The following is a 20,668-nucleotide window of genomic DNA, read 5'->3' as shown; positions in this document are numbered from 1 at the left end:
TAGCAGGACCTGCTTCTTTAGTGGGTTGTTGCAAGAAGTAGGTGAAATCATGCCTCTCTTGATAACAGAGTCTGCAAGGGAATAAGCCCCAGTAGATGCTAGTTGTTGTCATTGTCACTAGTCTAGGGTCACACCACCCATTTGTAAAGAGGCTGTGGGAAATCAGCTCTTTAGGTCTCTTGACCCATCTGTGAAATGGGAAGATAACCATCATGTCTTTGCTGACCACTTTGGGCACTGAGTTATGCTCCCACACACTGCTGTATGCCCAATCCTTACAGAGCCTCTTTTAACAGACTCCAAGGAAATGAGCTTAGAGAAGAAAATTATTCGTCTGAGATCACTTTCTCTTCTCAGATGGCTCGTAACTAGAGGTTTCCTGAGGGCAGAGGCCTCCTTAGAAGAGTCTGGCCTGCCCTCTTGAAGTACCTTGCTGGATTGTTGTTGCCTTGTCTCTTTGAGGGATGTATATGTGGTCATCCTCAGTGCCTTTTCTCCCCTCACTACAGGTTGGAGAAGCATGACAGCAAGGCGGATTGCACAGGAGACTTTTGATGCTGTGTTGCAAGAAAAAGCCAAGCGATACGTGGACTCCAGTGCTGAGGCTATAGGTGAGACTCTTCAGTTTAAAGCTCAAGGTAAATTGAAGTGTTTTTTGAGGGAAACTATTGGGTACCAGGCAAGAGAATTTCAGTGATTCAAGCAAACTATGAACCCCTCTGATTATTACTTGTTAGAAGATTTTCTCTGGACTTACCTGTCACGTCACCATGCAGACCAAGGTGAAGGTATTGTCACTATCAAGTTTTTGGAAGCCTGTGGCTAGTTCTCAACCTTCTTCTCTAGGCCTCCTTCTTCCATCTTGAATGGAAGATAGAATGGATAGATTCTTGAATCAATCAGGCCTTATCCCCACCATAACTGTCCACTTTGAGCTCTTCCCAGGTCTTATCTCCCCTCACATCTACTCCCTACTTAATGCCACACAGAGCTGTTCACGTCATTCTCACAGGGCCAAAGCCCTGTTTGGAGTCCGAGGGCTCTCCATTGCAGGGTTAGATCCTCAGATGAGTACAGGAGCAGTCAGGTGCCTGATGTGTGCTTTGGATTGGGTCAAGCAGAGGAAGTAGGGGTCTGTGGAGCTGCTGAGCAGGCCCTGCTGGAAAACGGTCCCCGTAAATCTTGTGCTGTGCTAGCAAAATAAACACGGTATCCACATATTCCCTGCTAGGATACTGTGGATGCAAGGCTCCCGACTCCCGTGTCTTGCCCCATTCTTCACACTCCAGGGATGCTGTGATGTCTGCACACCTTGCTTTGCCTGGTTAAATCCTCAGGCACAAGACTTGTTTAGAGGTACCTCCCCTAAGAAGCCTCCCCAGGCCTCCTGACTGATTTGCCTCTCTGCTTGAACAGTTTCTCTCAGAAAGATCAGCACAAGGCCAGTCCCCATGAGGTGGAGGTTAAAGATACCCAGATATCCAAACTACTGTGCCACTCCGTCATTTCAGACATTAACTCCTCCTCCCAGTAATTTCCCCCATCTTAGGGTTTTCTGTATTTCACTGTAACACCTCACAGAACTCACAGACACCCGAGGGTTCATCTCACGTAGTAGTGGTGGAAGCTAGCAGGCTGGCGAGTCCCAGGTCTGTGAGTGGGTCTGGAGGATCCTCCCAATTCTTGGGGTTTGATGAACCTCAATCAGCAGATCAGATGACGGCTGCTGTCCCAAATCCAGGGGTGAGATGAGGGTGAGCCAAAACAGAACCAGAACAAAAGGAGGGCAGACCTTCTCAGGAGATTCATGTATACCCTCAAGGAAGCTAAGGGTGTAATTTGAGTTATACCCTCCAGCAAGGCAGGACTCAAGATACATTCCACCTGTGTTGCTCCAACAGAAATAACCCAAGTGGATGGTTTTAACAATCATCAGCTCAAGGCAAATCCCACCACAGAGCCGATTGCCAACCAAATTGATAACCGACCTTAACTACCACACCACCCCAAACAGGCATGGATAATATGATTTACAATAATCACAGAATGGAGGACAGCGGCTAGAAGGGCCACATTAAGCAATTGACTGCACTCTCTCAACCTACTGTACCTGGTATACTTTGCTCATGCCCCAGGGCAGCACCACAGGCAAGAAAACAGGCTATAGGAGTTTGTGAGCCTTTGGCCTGGAGAAGCACAGTGCTTGCAGTGTTGGTTTAACCTGAGTGCTTGGTGCTGAGATAACTGTCCTTATTCTCTTTGGGCCTGAAGAAACAGGCTCAGAGGCTGTCTCTAGATTTTGAGAGTTCAAATGTGTGAACAACTGTGCAAAAACATTCTCATTAAAAGACCTGCAAAATTAAGTAGTTAGGAGGGAGATATGAAAGGCTTCTTATCTATATCCTTTATGCCTTCAGGTAAATGTGATTTTTCTATTTTCTGAAATATTTGCTTATATAACTCAATTATTAATACACATGAAAATTTAGATGTTGGTTTGTCTTCATCTGGAGGATCAAATGCTAAAACACAATTACTTACAGAAGGATTTTGGGGGTATGGAACTAGAAATCTAAGAAACACTAGGTTCTAGAACCATCTCTGTCATTAAAGCTGTGGGGTCATTGGTTGGTGAGTCTCACTTTTTATCTCTGCTCTACTTTGAACTTCCTGCTTCCTTGTAAATCAGGAAATTTGACAAATACTGTATAGAACTCAGCCACCACCCCCTATAATGGTACCACTCAAACCATGCCCCAGTACTCTGGTAGCCAAAGTCTGGATCGTTGTGGTGGTCTCCACACAGACCTCTGCATCCACTCTTGCCCCCGTGTAGTGGCCAGAGATCAGTTTCTGCTCAGAGCCCTTCATGAACCTTCTTTCCCATTCGGAGTAAACTACAGTTCATTGGGGCGTCTTCTCCTGCCACAGTTCCCTGACTTTGTTCTCACATGTTAGAATCATTTGGGGACCTTTGTGCTATTATTTTTGCTATCTGGAGATAGCACAGCTTGGGAACCTCCTCCTATCCTTTGTTCATCATTCTCTCTATACCACCCACACCCAATCCTCTGCCCCACCTCTGGACTTGCCTGAGGGCTCCACAATAGCCAGGCAGCCTAGGCCTCCATTCTCTGCCACTGCCATTCATGTGTCAGAGCAGCCCTACCCGACCACTCTGCATACAAGTGGCGGCCCCTGTTCACCTATCCCCCACACATGGCCCCTACTCACCTATCCCCCACATACCCTCTCTTCACCCCTCTCTCACCTATCCCTGCTTGCTTGCCAGCCTGCCTGATCCTTCTCCCTGGAGCTCACTTCTGACCATTTTTGGTCATCATCTAGCCCCCACTGAGGAAGCATCCCCAGGAGAGTAGGACTTCACTATTTGGTCTCCTTACTATAACTGTGTGCCAGGAGCAGCACTCAACAGTCAGTGCTCTGTAAAGACTGGTGATAAAGGAGCCTCGCTGCAGTTTCTTGGCCTCTCTGGCCTGTGACAACCTCATGACATCGCTCTCTGCTCCTTTATTTTTCATTTGATTGTTTTAAAATACGTAATGGGTTCTGATTCAACAGCCAGGTAAAGAGGCATTCAGTGATAAGTTTCTCTTAGTGTATGGTTCCTATGTACCCATAGTTCACGTGTGCTCCCAGCTTCTTGCATATATCAACAAATGCAGACATGTGTTTTAGTGTACTTTCCGCATAGAGGACAAGTGGCACAAGCTGTTCCATTTTTACCATGGCTTCTCTGGATGGAGCTTTTTAACTTCTGCCTTCCCTACTCCCTGCTGCAGCCTCATTACTCAGCTCCAGAAAGAGAGCTGATGGGCCCAGCAGACCTTTGTGAGTGACAGTATCTGCTGCCTTGGGCCAGTCATTGTGCAAGTGGGGGGGATGGTCAGCCATGGCTTAGCCTGACTGCAGACTGTGGGCAGTAGTGTCTCCTGGGAATGCCTGAGGGCAGGTGGTCCCCATAGAACCTGAGACAGAAGCAGAAATAGACAGTCTAGTCACAATAGCTATGAGTCGGGGCCGACTTGATGGCAAATAACAACAACAACAACAAAGTCACAATAAAGACGTCCAGGTGACTTGAGGACCAAGCAGCATTCCCTGAGTCTAAAAAGAATTGCTACCCCATATACTTGTAGGACAGGGGATCTGAAGGAGAGAGGGGAGTAGAGGCTGTCACTAGGGCCCCATGCTTCTAGTCTTCTGCTTTCCTAAATGGTAAGTCCAGGCTTTTTAAGCAAAATGCATAGATCTCATATGTTGGTGACAAAAGCAAGTTTGTAAAAAGCACTCTGACCTCACAGAACACCTCTGGGCAGAAGGATCATATGTATAGCCTCTGTTTGAGTGGCTTGTGTGTTTCTCTTTGATTTGTGTGTTTCAGATCTCTTGAGGACCATCCCCCGACCCACAGCAGAAATGTATGACGATATTCACAGTGAGGCCAGGTACTCTCTCAGCAGGTCTGTAACCCATTCTCGGGACACTGGTAGAGAAGGCCTCAGAGGAGATGTATTTCCAGGGCCTTCCTTCAGATCCAGCACCCCTTCCGTGAGTGATGATACCTACTTTCACAAAGAGTTGGATTTTTCCCACTCTGACTCTCGGGACCAGGTCTTTGGCCACCGGAAATTGGGACATTCTCAGGACTGGAAATTTGCACTCCATGGCTCTTGGGAACAAGACTTTGGCCATCCAGTTTCTCAAGATTCCTCTTGGTCACAGGAGTATACATTTGGCCCTTCAATATTGGGGGACTTTGGCTCCTCCAGGCTCATTGATAAGGAGTGTTTGGAGAAGGAGAGTCAAGATTATGACTTGGACCATCCAGGTGAGGCAGATCCTGTGCATCGGGGCAGCAGCCACGTGCAGGGCAGAAGTCGTGTTCTCAACATTGCTGACCAGGAAAGTGGTCTCCTGGGAAAGGGGGAAACTCAGGCTATGCTCAAGGCCAAAGGAGATGTTGGGAAACTCGTTACACTAAGAAACGTGAACACGAAGAAAGCACCTGCTCTAAGTCGTATTCCTCCCAAAACTCAGGCCACTAACCAAGTCCAGAAAACCACCCTAAGTCCTGATGTGACCCTTGGGACGAACCCGGGGCCAGAAGATATCCAGTTCCCTGTGCAGAAGATGCCCTTGGGGCTCGATCTGAAGAATGTCCGGCTCCCCAGAAGGAAGATGAGCTTCGACATCATAGATAAGTCTGATGTTTTCTCACGATTTGGGATAGAAATCATCAAATGGGCAGGATTTCACACCATAAAAGATGATGTTAAATTTTCCCAACTTTTTCAGACTCTATTTGAGCTTGAAACTGAAACCTGTGCTAAAATGCTTGCCTCGTTCAAATGCTCCTTAAAGCCAGAGCACAGAGATTTTTGCTTTTTTACTATCAAATTTTTAAAGCACTCTGCTTTGAAAACACCTCGAGTTGATAATGACCTTTTAAACCTGCTTTTAGACAAAGGTGCTGTGAAAACCAAAAATTGCTTTTTTGAAATCATAAAGCCCTTTGACAAGTACATAATGAGGCTGCAAGACAGGCTTCTGAAAAGCGTCACACCCCTGCTCATGGCCTGCAATGCCTACGAGCTCAGCGTCAAGATGAAGACTCTCACCAACCCCCTGGACTTGGCCATTGCTCTGGAGACCACCAACTCTCTCTGCCGCAAGTCCTTGGCCCTTCTGGGACAGACATTTTCCTTGGCCTCTTCTTTCCGGCAAGAGAAAATCTTAGAAGCCATTGGCCTCCAAGATACAGCTCCCTCTCCTGCTGCATTTCCAAACTTTGAGGACTCCACTTTGTTTGGAAGAGAGTACATAGACCATCTGAAGGCCTGGCTGATCACTAGTGGGTACCCACTCCAGATTAGGAAGATTGTACCTGAACCAACACAAGAAGAGGAAAAGACAATTCCTTCCCTGAAACCTGACATTCAGACCAAGGCCCCAAGTGACCTCAGTGATGGTAAGGAGGGAAAGTTTGTTTGTTGTGGCTTGTTTGTTTTTTCTTTTGAGACATATCTCTTATTTCCTTTGAGATTTTCACCCAGACTGGACATTCTATAGCCACCTGGAAACATCATGATTTTAGTAGGTGACTCACATTGGTAAGTATAGGTAGTCCCTGACTTATGACATACTCAGGTTATAACGTACCACAGTTATGACAGCTGTGGTTTTTGGTTTCTCTTTTTCTTTGAGAGTGCTTTTTTTTTTTTTTTTTTTTTTTTTTTTATTGTGATTTGGGTGAAAGTTTACAGAGCAAATTCACTTTCCATACAGCAGCTCACGTATACTTTCTCTCATGGCATTGACTGCAGTTTCCCACAGTGTAACAGCTCTCTTCCCACTTCCTCCCCGTAGTTACCTCTTTCCTGTGTCTTTCCTTCCCATGTACTCCTGCCCCCCGAGCTGTCTCCGTGTGCACACATAGCCCTTCTGTTCTCACATGATTGATCTCTCCAATAAATGTATCTATCTGATGTAAATGGTCAGCCTATATGCCTTCTTGTATTTGGCTGAAGTCATAGGAGTGAGTTCAATTCCAGACCTGAAGGGCAGCTAGGGGCCATAGTCTCAAGAGTCTCACCAGGCTCTATCAGACCAGCAAACCTGGTCTTTTTTTTTTTTTTTTTAATGATTTTGAGTTTTAGCCAGGGACCATCTTCTGGTCTCATGGTCATGCAGGCTGAGGATTGCATGGTCTGATTGTTTCCATGCATCTTTGGTTTTCTTCATTCTTCTTTCCTCTGGACGAAGGGAGACCCATCGTTGCATCTAGATGATTGCTTAAAAGCTTTTACGATTCCAGTTGCTACTCACCAAAGTAGAATGTGGAACAATGTCTTTGTGTAGTGGGTTATGCCAGTTGAGCTTGATGTCCCCTGGGACCATGGTCCCGAGTTGTGTGAGTATATCTTATGAGTAATACGTGTTACATATAATGTTAAATAAAATATATCAGTAAGTTTATATGTAATGTTTTCAACTCCCAAAGATAAAGATCATATTTATAAAGGTACTGATATAAAAAGCAATAATAATGAAAACTTAAAAAAAGTTATCGGAGTTACATCAAAACTGACTTAAGATGGTGTCATTGGAGTAGGAACTACATGTATACGTGTCTGCCATCCAGCTTGTAAACATGTCAAGAAACTGTCCCCACTGAAATCCTCAGACATTCACCCTTTGTGGATCTCATGTTGAGTTGTAACTTTTGCTTAAAAAAAAAAAAAATTGCACTTATATTTGTACACGATTTGGCTACAATTTCTGCCTATAGTTTTTACCCCCTGAAGCTAAGGTTAAGATCCTTGTTCCAATGCAGTCAGTCCCCTCCAGAAATATGATGAGAGGAAAAACATTTCATGATCCTTGCCTCTGAGAAGTTCCCAGGCTCTTAAGAGTAGAGTGTGAGCAGCCATGTCTGCACTGGGATTGGGGAGAATGGGAGGCCTTGCTTGCCCTGGGGAAGCTGGGAGGCTAATGGGCGGCCATGCGGGCATCAGCCAGGCTGTCCCAGGTGGGTGTAGGCACCTTTCCACCCCCACTCATCTTCTGTATTAGCTGGAGGTTGACAGGTCACTGGGTGCGCCTAGGAACCAGCAATCAAAGCACTGGCTCATGATTGGAAGGACCATGAAAGAGGTCAAAGCAGCCTTGCTCCCAGGAGTGGTGCTCCCAGCTCAGATGTGCCTGATGCTGCAAGGAAATGTGTCAGCATTCTCTCTTCCATCCCTCTGGCTTCCACTGCAGTGCCCCAAGCCAAGTGGGTCCATCTTATACCTGTCTTCACTCCTTCTGCAACCTCCAAGGGAGACTTAGCCAGGCCCCATGTTAAGTCCCACATGCCTAGGTGGCCACCTCAACCCCCAGAGAGCTTGTTACAGTTAGTCTGCAGGAAAGGACTCAGGGCTGAAGCCAGACTCCCTCCCCACTCCCCAGATGTGGTGATGGTAGAAGTCAGGGTGATAGCAATACTGAAGAGGGTTGTGTAAGAAGGGACTAGTCACCACTCATAGTCTGGAGTGTGTAGTGCTGTGATCTGATCCGCAGGCCCCTTCAGATGGTGTCATGCCATTGCCTTGAGGTATATGGAAAATGCATATGTGTTGTTGCAGTGTTTGCTGTGTCATTACATTACATTAATTTACATTGCACTTAGGTGGCCTTTTACTAGGGGCTCCAAAGCCAAGAGGGACCAAGTTCAAGGTCAGCTCCTGGGTGGAGCGTGTATGTCCTTAGCTGCATGTCTCAGTGCCTCCCATACCCCATGGGAGTACAAAGACAGGGAGGGGACCTGCACTGGGCCAAACTAGGGATCGTGTTAGGGCAGGCCACTGTTTCTGATCTGTTTGGGGGGGGGGGAGCAGGACAGCCATTTGCTTTGGTTAAATTCATTGATCATGACTCTTTTAACCACTGCCAATGAGTCACTTCTGACTCATAGCAACCTTATAGGATACTGGGACTATGCCACAGGGTTTCCAAGGCTATAAATCTTTGTAGCAGCACACTGCCTCATCTTTTTCCTGCATATTGGTTGGTAGGTTTGAACCACCAACCTTTTGATTAGCAGCTAAATACTTTAACCACTCTGCCACCAGAGCTCTGTTTTTTTCAAAAGCCACCTCTAAAGGATGCATTTTTGGGAGAGGACTTCTAGCCCCACACTGGGGCCCGCCTCTGGCCCTCGACGTCACTCACCCTCTGTGCTCTCAGGGCTTTCCTCTCCAGGAGTGGCTGCAGGGGTCTACACAGGTCATGGCCTTTGAAAGTCTATTGGCTCTGAGCCACTTATTCTTTAATAAAATTATATATGGGGCAGCTCTGTTTTGTCCTATATGGTCTCTATGAGTCAGAGTGCACAATAGGTTTGGTTTGTGCTTTTGGTTATGTTTTTGTGTTTTCCATTAATATTACATTGTGGACATTTAAGTTGTTAAGTGGTACGTGAAACATATCTTATTACTCCATGTTAATATGCGTATGCACACAAACCAAACCCACTGCCGTCAAGTCAATTCCAGCTCATAGTGACCCTGTTGAACATAGGGTTTTTAAGGCTGTAAATCTTTACAGAAGCAGACTGCCTCTTCTTTGTCCCGTGGAACAGCTGGTGGGTTCAAACTGCCGACCTTATGGTTAGCAGAAGAATGTTTTAATCGCTATACCACCAAAGCTCTATGTATACGTATATGTGTATATTTACGTATACCAAAAAACTCATTGTCATCAAGTCTCTTCCGACTCATAGTGACCCCCATTGGGTTTTCGAGGCGGTAAATCTTTACGGAAGTAGATTGCCCCATCTTCCTTCCATGGAGTGGTTATTGGGTTTAAACTGCCAGCCTTCTGGTTAGCAGTCACATGCTTTTGGCATTGCACCACAAGAGCTCCTTATATGTATATAAGTATATATATAGAAATTGCTTTGGGTTTTCATCATAAGCTTGTGACTCTTTCTGTCATAGTGGTTATACTGTTAGATCTTTTGGACAAGTATTTTTAAGTGTTAGTTTCTAGAATGGAAACACTGCCTGCCTTTTTTCAGTTAGTCTTTTGTAAAGGAGCATTCCTGTCTTCTGAATGGTTCTTTCTTGGGCTGTGACTGATTTTCTTGGTCTTATTGGGCCTCACATGGTTTCTGTGTTCCAGCTGTGCCCCAACGAGCAGGCCACAAGGTGGTGGAGACCATTGACAAGCTGGTGATGCGTGTCGTGGAAGGGAGCCTGTCTCCCAGAGAGCGAGCCACACTTAAGGAGGACCCTGCTCACTGGTAGGTCTTTAGATGCCACAAAAACCAACATATCCCTCCCACAGAGCTGATGAGGGCAGAGGGCAGGATGTATAAGATGTGGTGTGGTACAGCTGGAAGAGCATGAGTTTGGGCCACGCTTACTGGGGCCAGGCCCCAGCTCTGCCATATCTACCCAACAGCAGGAACAGGCTAGAGTCGTGTATCTGGGCTGTGTGACATTGGGTTGTTTTCTCCCCTTTTTTCCCCACAGTGTGTTCTCTACAGTTGTCCTGTGTTTTTCACTTCACATAATTTTGTCCGTGGCTGCATAATATTCCATCTTACACAGGTAGCAGACCTACATACCTCTGCCATTGGTGGGATCTTAGATGTATCTGTTTATCTCCCACTCTAAATAATAACATCATGATGAGCATTTTTTGCTTGTATTTTTTTCTGTCTACATTTCTGACAGTTTTATTTAGGGGAATATCTGGGAATGGAATTGCTAGGCCAGAGTAAAAGCATTCTAAAAGCTTTTGATCTGTGTCAACGTTTCTCACCCTTGGCACTGTTGACATTTGAAGATGATTCTGTGCTGAGAGGGGCCATCCTGTGCATTTGAGGATGTAAGCACCATCCTTGGCTGCCCCCAACCCACTGATGCTGCCAATGTTAGTAGTACCCTCCATCCTGGTTGTAACTACCAGAAATGTCTCCAGATGCTGCCTAGTACCTGGGTGGGGGGCATGGTAGCCCTGGTTGAGACCTTTAAGGTATACCATTGGATTACATTCTGTGATTCCTGCGGAAATGTATACCCTGAAGCCACCCTGGGCATGCTGGACCTGCACTTGAGTGACATCTTGGCTTGTGTTCTTTCTTTAATTAGCAAGCACAGACATTCCTCCATAGACCATCTAGTTATAGTTCCTCTTTAGTTAATGTCTTTTCTACTAACATTGTAGCAATATGGGACTGGTAGGGTGTGTTTTTTTTTTAAACTTTTAATTGTGATTTGGGTGGAGGTTTATAGAGCAAATTGGTTTTCCATTCAATTCATACATGTTTTGTTTTGTGACATTTATTGCAATCCCCACAATGTAATAGCACTCTTCAGTGTTCACTTCCTCCTTGTGTTTACCATTTCCCTTCATCCTTCTTTCTTATCCCTCCCGCCTTCTGAGCTTTATCCCTGGGCAAATGCTACTCTTTGATCTCGTATGTATGGTTGTTCTAAGGAGCACATACCTCCCTGGTGTTACTGTTCACATCACAGGCCTGTCTGCTTTTTGGTTGAAAGTTTAGCCACAGGGGTGAATTGGTTTTAGGAAGAGTGTCTAAGAGTCATAGTCTTGTGGATGGGACCTAATATACTCTATATAGCTAGTAGAGATTCTTCAAAGGCACAAACTTCTATCTAATGATACCAGAGATGGACTGCTTGAGGGAGTCCCCCAGCCCCAGAAGGCAAGGATATCAGCAGCAGAGTGCTGGTGCCACCCATGGCCTCTTTGTGCCACTGGGGACAGTAGAGGAGGGGCTTGGAGCACTCAGTGATGCCCTGTACAGTCACTCTGTGGGATAGTGTCTGTGCCTGGCCCAAGGACCTCAGGGGACCCCGCTCTCAGAAAGTGCTCAGTAGAACTGCTTTCAGTAGCAGCTTGGTATCTTGACACCTATTCTGCTATTCGTGTCTTTCATAGGTTCCTGTCTGATGAGGACAGCCTGGAATACAAGTATTACAAGCTGAGGTTGGCAGAAGTGCAGCGGGGGAAGCAGGCCTCAAGGAGTGACGGCCAGCAGCCAAGCTCAGCAGAGTGTGCAGTCAGGGCCATGCTCTATGCCAGGGCTGTGCGGAGCCTCAAGAGACGGCTCCTCCCAGGGCGGCGGCGGCGGGGTCTCCTCCGTGCACCAGGGTTCCGGGGCTGGAAGGCAAGGAGCACAACCACTAGCACCCAGACTCTCCTCTCATCGGGTGCCAAGCTGCGGCACCAGAGTCGAGGGGTGCCCACCAAGCCCCAAGGAGATGTTTCTGCAAGGGACTGCCCGGCAGAGCCAGCAGCACCCACTCCTCAGGACCCCAGCTTGGAAGCCTCAAGCCCACCGCCCAAGCCGGCAGAAGTAGATGCCCCCGAAGCCCCTAAGACTGCTTCTCCCTGCTCATCTGCTGATGGTAAGTGCCACCATCCCTGCTCATCCCTTTCCCCCAGGCCCCATCCTGACCCTGATCTCCTGGTTCTCCCAGAGAGGTGGCCACACAGCCTGGTGAGGCCTGGTTGTAGTGAGGGGCCTTGCAGGATGAGCTCCCAGGAGGGCCACCCTGGCTCCCTCGTCACATCTGTGCAGAACATCTCATCTGGACTCTGACTCCTGGAACTGCTGCTGTCTCTTGACCTGCCTCTTCCTCCCCAGGGTCCCCTGTCTCCCTCCTCAGGGCTAGCCAACCTACAGGTTCTCTAAGTGGTGCCTTGGCCTTCACCTAGGCTGTTCCTGTGGACAGAGCTTTCATCCCAGGAGTGAGGGCCCCATCCTGCACAGCTACCACACCAGCCACCTTACTGCATGACAGACAACTCAGAACAGAGTCTGCAGGGGTGGTGGGAGGTTTACAGGCAGCAGTGGGGGTCCTAGACCACCAGTTTAGCTGATGTAACAGGATTGTGTACCTCATTCCTGCTAGCTTCCTGGGCATGTCCACTTATGGTTGGATTTTAGGCAGGGGGCCCATGGGCCCCCTATTACCATTCGCTTGGAGCCAGTCCCGACAATGCGTTTGTGTTTACAGTTGATGCAAAGACGATGGAAACGGCTGAGAAGCTGGCGCGGTTTGTTGCTCAGGTGGGACCAGAGATAGAGCAATTCAGCATCGAGAACAGCTCTGACAACCCTGACCTGTGGTGTGTACTGCTGGGCGTGTAGAGAGTTATAGATCCATTCTACTTTGTGGAGGCATGGGGGGCAGACACACTGAAGTAGAAGTCTCTGGTCTTTTGGAGGCATCAGGAAAAGCTCTCTAGAGGGACGTTTTCATGAGCTTAAAACCAAGCAGAGTTGGCTAAGGAAAGGGACAGAGGGAATCCTTGGGACAGAGGGGCCAGGAAATAGCCCATGTGTCCAGGGAGCTGTATAGGGCCAGAAGGGAGGTAGAGACCAGCCCTGTAGGGCATGTGGCCCACGGTGACTCTTCCTCTGGCCCAGGTTGCCAGGGAGCCTGGCCGTCCCCCGCCACATTGTGGCAAGAGGCAGCTCAGCCTCGCTTCTAGTCTCTGGTCGTCAGTCCTGACTTGGGTTCTGATGATGGCCAATTCCACAGTGATGACATCCTTGTGCAGGGTGGGGATGAGCGTTATGGCCCTGTTTCTCAGGACGTTGGGGTCAGGCTGAGGTAGGGGCACTATGAAGGGGAAGACAGAGTTCATCACATTGTGCCTCTAGCTCCCTCCTGACCTGCATATCTCTCACTCCAGGTTCCTACATGACCAGAACAGCTCAGCTTTCAAGTTCTATCGGATGAAAGTGTTTGAACTTTGCCCCTCTATTTGTTTTCCATCATCTCCTCTCACCCTCCGTGTGGACTCCCGGGAAGGGGACAGGGCGGGTCAGGACGAGCCTCCTCAGAAAGAGGCTGAGGTGGAGGAGGAGGAGGAAGAGGATGAGGAGGAAGCCCCTGCTCTTGGAGAGGCCTCTGGGCCAGGAGGAGTGACCGACGCATCTGGGGGCTCTGAGGGCAGCACCCCTGCTGATGGGCTCCCAAGTGTGGCCACTGAGGATGACCCGGCCAGCACCCCTGCCCCATCTCAGGCCCCTTCAGGGACCTACTTCCCCCGAAAGAGGGTCAGCAGCAAGTCACTGAAGGTTGGCATGATCCCGGCCCCGAAGAGGGTGTGTCTTATTGAGGAGCCCAAAGGTGAGAGCTGTGGGGGTTGGGGGTGTTTCTGCACTTCCTGCAGGGGACATGGGCACAGTGAAGGTGGGTTTGGATGCTGTGGGCCCTTTTCTTCCTAACCTACCCCCATCCTGCCTCTGCCTGTACCCTAATGATGGTGATCTAATCTGTCAGTACATGAATTCCCCACAGTCTTCCAGCCCCTGGAGCAGTGTATTGGCAAGTGCCCAGGTCTGTGTGCCCACAGTGCGTGGCTTTCTTGTCATCTGTGTGTGTGGGTGGGGGTTGTTGGTTGACATCAAGTCCATTTTGACTCACTGACAACCCCACAAGTGCAGATTAGAATTGTGTTCCACAGGGGTTTCAAGTCTGTAACCTTTAGGTGACAAATTTCCAGGCCTTTCTTCCGAGGCCCCTCTAGGTGAGTTTGACTGGCCAGCTTTCTGGCTAGGAGTTAAGCGCTTACCCATGTGTACCACCCAGGGACTCCTTTGTAAATGTGTTTTTGCTTAAGCACTTCATGGATCTGCATCCAAGTGAGGTTTCACTTATGGCAAGATAAAACTCATGTTTCTACATGGTCTGGAGCTAACACTCAGGGGGCTTCCTGTGAGCCCCAGGTGCTATGTACATCTGTATCTGTACTCTAGCCCTCGAGGAAGGGGCCACCTTTCCACCTGTGACCTTGGGCTGCCGGCTTTGTCCACCTGCCTGTGTTTGGTCTAACACCAGGGGGCAGCCTTGCTCACTCCTGGAGTGAGGAGCACAGCAGCACAGAGTCCAGAGCAGGCTCCATTCTTTGTTGCCAACCTTGGCCCACAGGCAGTGCCTCACTGCCAGATGGAGCTGGCGTTCACTCCTGGAGGTAGACTAGGGTGCTTGAGGTCTGTTCACACAGGATAAAATTCATCCCTTTCGAGAAATGGACAGCATCCCTTCCCTACTCACCCCTGCAGCCCTGCCCTGGGTTCTGGTTCTTTTAAACCATCACTGGACAGAATCAGAGCGAGCTTGGCCTTTTGTGTTGGTGTCTTCCCAGCACATGGTGTGGGCTGTCTACACTACACCACCTTTCCTGCCAAGGCTGCTTCTCATGACCTTCCACCTGTGTTATCACCTGGGGAGGAGGGAGGCAGGGACCAGTGGGTTGGGGAATGAGGACTGTGGTGAACTGTCCTCATCCTTTACGCTTGTTTCAGTCCCTGTCCCACCTGACCAGCTGTATCATCACAATCCTGTGACAGCAGGGGGCATTCAAATGCCACCCTCCCTCTGGGGTTGTACTCAAAAGCCATGGGGACAGAATGGACCTCCAGCTACTGTGTCACAACTCTTGTGTCCTTCACATGTGTCCCAAGTGGCAACTACATGTCAGAATTCAGACGTGTCCTCCTTGGGGACAATGGAGTTCTCTTTCTCTTCTGGGAGCTCTAGGTTCTTCATCAGAAAGCCATATCTTGGCTGAGAAGCATGGTTCCTATTTACTGGAAAGTTCATGTGGACTTTAATCCTTGCCAGGGGAATGGGAGTACATGCAATGGGTGGGTGCCCTGAATAATCCATCCATTGAAGCAAAATATATCCCTGCTGTCCTGGCAGACAGTCCAAGTATCAATTCCTTTGTTATTAATTTGGGGCATTTCATTTCTAAGTAGATATTCTCAAGTCTTAACTGACTCTTAACTCTTAAAGTGTGGCTGGGTCGGGGTGGGGCATAAAGGTCAAAAGTACCTTTTGTCATCAGGGGCTGTGACCCTGAAGTTTCTCCCGAAATAGATTGGGTGACAGTGCATACATGTATATGTTTACATTTTCTTTTCCAGTTCATGAGCCAGTTCGAATTGCCTACGACAGGCCCCGGGGTCGTCCCATGTCTAAAAAGAAGGTGAGATTGCCCACCTCTTTGAGTCCTTGTGAAGAGTGTGGTCGATAACTTCATATTTCCACTGAGACGTGAGCAAACAGAATGAAGGAGGCCATCTTCCCTCCCTGAGGATTAGGAGGTGGAGTCGTCAGCCCTTGATTAAGTGGTCACCTGAGATGGCAAGGTCAGACTTTGCCTCCAGGATGGTCAGCATTGAGGGCTGTCACAGTGATGAGAGTTGCTGGGAGGGTGCATGTGCTGGGTCGTTGTGTGGTTGGCATCTCCTGTGTGCTCGCACTACCCCCCTCCCCAGCAGTGGGACAAGGACTGTAGCAGACACCCTGCCCCTGTGCTGCCTATGCACTTGACAGAGACAGATACTGGGAAGAGTCCATCATGGTGACATGACATGGACTCAGGTCTCCCTGAGTGGGTGATGTTGAACAGTGGCTGCTGGAGCTGAGGGCACGGCCTTGTGGGGTGGGAGTCAGGACTGTGGCCTCCCCTAGGGGCTCCTAGGGCCGTGCTGGGATGAGATAGAAGAGGAAGGTGCTCAGCCTGGCCCCCAGCATCTGCCTATACCTCTTGCCTCAGGTCATAGCTTTTCTCTTGATTCTCTGAGAGACCAGACAGGATTGCTGTTAAGACACAAAAGGCTGGGCTAGTCCACACCCCTTACTGCTCCCTCTTAAGCAGTTTCTGGAATGAGTGACCCTGCCACCCTGCATGTATGCTTACACATGTATTCGTCTACACAAATGCATGTGTACATGCATGTCCTGTTTCACCTCCCAGGGCTCCCACTTCATTTTAGTGAGCTATGTACCTCCACATCTTTTTGCCTGTTTCAGGGTGAGCCCAGGGACCGACGAGCAGCAGGCCTGGTGCCACCACTACTCCCTCACCCCACCCCCACTGCCCCCCAGAGCATTGGGTTGGTACTCCGGTCTTGCATCTTCCCCCACCATGTTCTTTTGGCTCTGGCTTTCCAGTGTGGTAGAGCTAGTGCCTGAGCACCCAGATGGGGGCACATCTCTGGGCTCACTAACCTCAAGGCCTCAGGATGCACACTGCCCCTACCCTGGAGTCTTCCTCATAGTCTTAATGCTGCAACTAGTGTGGTTATAGTAGGCCTGAGAGGCTGGACTGACGGCTAGGCATTTCAGCCACCCTGCTGGGACCTCAGGCCAGTAACACCCCACTTAAGCTCTGGTAACTCAGTTCCAGAAATACTCCCCCCATATCAGGGATGTTGGGGCCCTAGAAAGTCAGCTCTGTGTTCCACTGTGTTGACCGTGGTGTCCCACGTCAGCATGTCACACTCAACTGAATGGTGAACGGGTCCCAAACCTAGAGGTGTGGGCTCTGTTCTCAGGGCTGTCAGAGCCAGGGAAAATCCAAGGGCTGTGCTGAGTGCTGTTTCATTGGGAGAGGGGAGGCCCCTTGCTGTGCTGAGTGCTGTGCTGAATCCATATGCTTTCTCTGCTCAGAAACCCAAGGATTTAGAATTCGCAGACCAGAAGCTGACAGACAAGAATGTGGGCTTCCAGATGCTCCAGAAGATGGGCTGGAAAGAGGGCCATGGCCTGGGCTCCTGTGGGGCTGGCATCCGGGAGCCAGTCAGTGTGTATGTAGTTCAGAGCTGCAGTGGGCAGTAGGCGGCGCCACGCCTGGGGAGGGGGTGGCTGCAATGGGCCGGTCCTTCGGTGCTTTGACCCAAGCCAGACTCTGGTCCCCCTTGTGCTGAAGATAGGCTTAAAGCCATCGTGTTTCTGATTTTAACGAGAGCAGCTCAGACACGAGGCTTACTGTCCACACACACAAGTCCTTTCTGTGCCCATGCCAGCTGTAACCGACTTGTCAATCCCGTCAGCTGCATTTATTGTCCTCATGTGAGCTGAGGGATATTTTTGTGTAGTTAGGCTTAGAGTCTCTTTAATTTCCCAGGAGCCCATAACAGGCACCTGTGAGGGGGAGCCCCGCCTAGGGCTGCCCCTCTCACACCCACAGGCTTTTAACTAAACAGCGCAGCCCTCTAGTTTGGCACACTGCTGAGTGACCAGGGGCTCTGGTTGGCACTCAACATCCCTGCAGACTTAAGTGCCCCATGCTGACTGCCCAGGCCTCTCCAGCACCTGGCACCTGGCTCTGCTCAGGTGCATGGCTGGCTCACTGTGCCTTCTCCTGCAGGGGAACTGCCTCAGAGGGGGAAGGGCTGGGGGCTGACGGGCAAGAACACAAAGAAGACACATTTGACGTCTTCCGCCAGAGGATGATGCAGATGTACAGACATAAGCGAGCAAACAAGTAGGTATGTGCATACCTGGGTGCCTTCGGAGCTGCGAGCTAACCTGGGGCACACTGACACTCCTCCCAGAAAGGTTGATGTTCCCGCCCTCAAACATGCACACCCAAACACCACACCCCAGGAGTTATGGAAGGGAAACAGGAATGTTTGGATGTGGGTCTGTGTAACCCCCTGCCTCCCAGGACTGGCTGAAGGAATGAGCCAAGTACAGCTGTGTGTGGCTTTCCCACCCAGAACCCAGATCAATGGTGCACACTGGCTGTGGGCTGCTCCCTGCTCTGTACATGGGATGGGCCGCCTGTGGCTTCTGTCGCTCAAGTTGTCTCACAGATGACAGCCGCCCACCCTGTGCCACCAACAAGAAACAGGCTGTTCTCTAGTCGAGAGTGGACTTGGCGTCCCAGGAGGTAGTGGGTGGGCGTGGACACTCGTGTCATGGGGGCGGCGGTGGTGGTTTGTCGAATCACTTCTTAGGGTCTTAGATCCTTCTGATAGGGGTCATGCTTGTCAATATCCTCGTTCTTCCAAGTCCTAACAGCTCCTCTCTCCCCACCCCTAATATTCAACTCGGGTTTGAGCAAAATTGTTCTCTTTCCAAGTGGTCCATAAATAACGAGAGGTGGAAGCCTGAAGCAATTTCTCTAACCCCGGTTCTGACCTGGAGCCTGCCACGGATGGCCAGGGTGTGCCACTGTCTGGTACAAAGCTGTCTGTCTGGCTTTTCTTGAAGAAAACAGAATATGCCATTTCAGATATGCTGTTGATTGTTCCATTTCCTCCAAGTGCTTTTAGCAGCAGGTACTGCAAGTCTTCTTGGTTCCCTGTTCAGAAGCTGTGCTGGCCTCCAGCCCCTTTGGTGGATTTTCCAGCAGAAGGGACTCCATCCACACATGGGACACAGAAACAATTCCAGATCCTGGGTTCTGACTATTCTCCAGAATGTAGACGGAGTGTGAACCATGAGCTTCTGGACCTTTTGGAGCGAGCGTCTAGAGAGACTTGATGTGCAAATGTTATTTAGGGAACCTTATATGGGATGAAGCACCCAGGAGGCTGACAAGTCTCAGCCCGACGCATTCAGGGGAGGGACTGCCAGCAGCTTGATACCCCCTGTCTGCATGTCTCCTCAGTATCCACAGAAAAGCCACTGGGACCTCCTACAGAGGGGCGAGGGCAGGCCCTCAGGACCCAGTGCCTCTGCCCACTGAGCTGTGTCAGAGGAGAAGACTGGAGCCAGGGTGGAGGGAGCAGGGCTGCAGTTGTTTGTCATTTCTAGCGTCTGCTCCTTCAGACTTGCCAGCATTATTTCCTGTGACTATGGGTGGATTCTCTCTCATAATGTGTCTGTTGACGTTTTAAATAACTATGAAAATCTGGGCTCCTGCTGAGACGATGAGGCAGGAGGACATGAGCAGTTGAGTTTTCCTTCCTGAGCCACAGGACAGAGAGGGGTGATGAACCCTCTGCCCCCCCATGGTGCCACCCCCCCCCCCACCCCCGGCTTACTTGCTGTCTGGAGCCACACCTAGACTCCATGGCGTGCATCTCCAGTTTTTCTGGTTAGAGGTAGTCACAGAGTGTAGGAATCCCTGTGGCTGCCTGCTTCTGGAGGTTTCAGCAACTAGGAAAATTTCGAGTATCAGCCCCAAGGCTGAGCCACAGTCCACAGTCAGCCAGGCAAGCAGAGGCAGTGGGGGCAGGGTCTTTACACTTGTTTCCCCAGTCCTGGCACATTCCCTGCCTGGCCAGGGACAAGCTGGGCCTCAGTGGCCTTTTTTAAAGGCACCTAACCCCTGCCTCGGAAGGAAGGTTGGGCAATCCTACTTCCATAGTGATACTGCCTCGGTAACCCAAGGAGGGGTCGCTATGAGTCGGGGCCAACTCGACGGCACATAACAACAACAAACCCCTGCCTACCTCCCTGGAACCCAGCACCAAGGCAGTGGCTCTGTCTCGCTGTCACCTGCGCCTTAAGGTTTGCTTTGCTGATCACATTAATTTTTGACACTACACTTTTCTCAATAAGTGAAATGGCTTTATGTTTCCTGGATGTGGGCAGTCTGTCTCGGCCACCTTCTGGTTTGTGCTAAGACTGACCCTTACGCTTGGCAAAGGTAAGCACCTGGAAAGTCCCCACAGACAGGGATGCTAGGCCTGAGTAGGTTACCATCTCTGGGGACTCTTGTCGGTATTGGCACAGCAGACCTTGGACTGCTCTCACAACCTCGGTGCTCCACACAGACCTGTAGGCACCCGGGCGAGCACGGTGAGTGAGCATGTGCATGGCTCTTGGGGTCACATGTCTCTCTTGTCATTCTGGTTCCAGGGTCTCCTGAGAGGACACCAGGCATCAGGAAGTGCTGGTCGGCTGTCAGGTGCTGGCTTTGCTCGTCTCTGTTGCTGGGCTCTGCGGGGGTTTCAGCGTGTTTGGTCCTTGGTAAATCTAGACAATGTTGTGATGTTTAACAGGAGTTGTTGTTGTGAATGTTGTTCATCTCGTAGCAGTTGCAATAAACGTAGAGGAAACCAAACTCTGGTCTCTGTGGACACATCTTTAATGTCAGACCAGTGGGGGGTGGGGAGGTTCTTACGTGTCCTGGGTCACCCCAGCTGGGGGCTTTGACCCCTTAAGTCATCAGAGAAAGCTTAGTGGAGGGAGTGTCCTCACCCCAGTGTGTGTGGGGTGGGGGGAGGTGCTGAGCACAGAAAACAGCTAAGGACTAAGGAGGGTAGCCTATTCTCACTGCCCCCAACTCCTCACCACCCACAGGGCCTCACCCACTCTGGAGTCCACAAGCCATGCTATGCTGCCTGCTGTCCCAGAGCTGCCTACAGTTG

At 49.8% G+C, this 20,668-nt stretch overlaps 1 protein-coding gene across 1 annotated transcript; it reads left to right on the top strand.

The window, feature by feature from the left end:
* Nucleotides 1-520: 520 nt before the first annotated feature.
* On the top strand, nt 521-17,833 carry SUGP2 (SURP and G-patch domain containing 2). Its single transcript, XM_007945375.1, has 9 exons — nt 521-638; nt 4,406-5,992; nt 9,688-9,808; nt 11,476-11,945; nt 12,558-12,669; nt 13,240-13,679; nt 15,482-15,543; nt 17,013-17,149; nt 17,713-17,833. Exons 1-9 carry the CDS (start codon nt 521-523, stop codon nt 17,831-17,833), a joined length of 3,168 nt encoding a protein of 1,055 aa, XP_007943566.1.
* The last annotated feature ends 2,835 nt before the right edge of the window (nt 17,834-20,668 follow it).

This window comes from Orycteropus afer, unplaced genomic scaffold (assembly GCF_000298275.1).
Source record: "Orycteropus afer afer isolate SDZICR_OR568_19922 unplaced genomic scaffold, OryAfe1.0 scaffold00136, whole genome shotgun sequence".
Classification (NCBI taxonomy): Eukaryota; Metazoa; Chordata; class Mammalia; order Tubulidentata; family Orycteropodidae; genus Orycteropus; species Orycteropus afer.
Note: the sequence above shows the minus strand (reverse complement) of the source record. Positions and strands in the feature narration are given on the sequence as shown.

Coding starts and splice junctions, on each gene's coding strand:
- SUGP2 (XM_007945375.1), top strand. CDS start 521: ATGACAGCAAGGCGGATTGCACAGGAGACTTTTGATGCTGTGTTGCAA. Junction 9,809..11,475: donor AAGGAGGACCCTGCTCACTG/GTAGGTCTTTAG, acceptor TGTCTTTCATAG/GTTCCTGTCTGATGAGGACA. Junction 11,946..12,557: donor TCCCTGCTCATCTGCTGATG/GTAAGTGCCACC, acceptor TTGTGTTTACAG/TTGATGCAAAGACGATGGAA.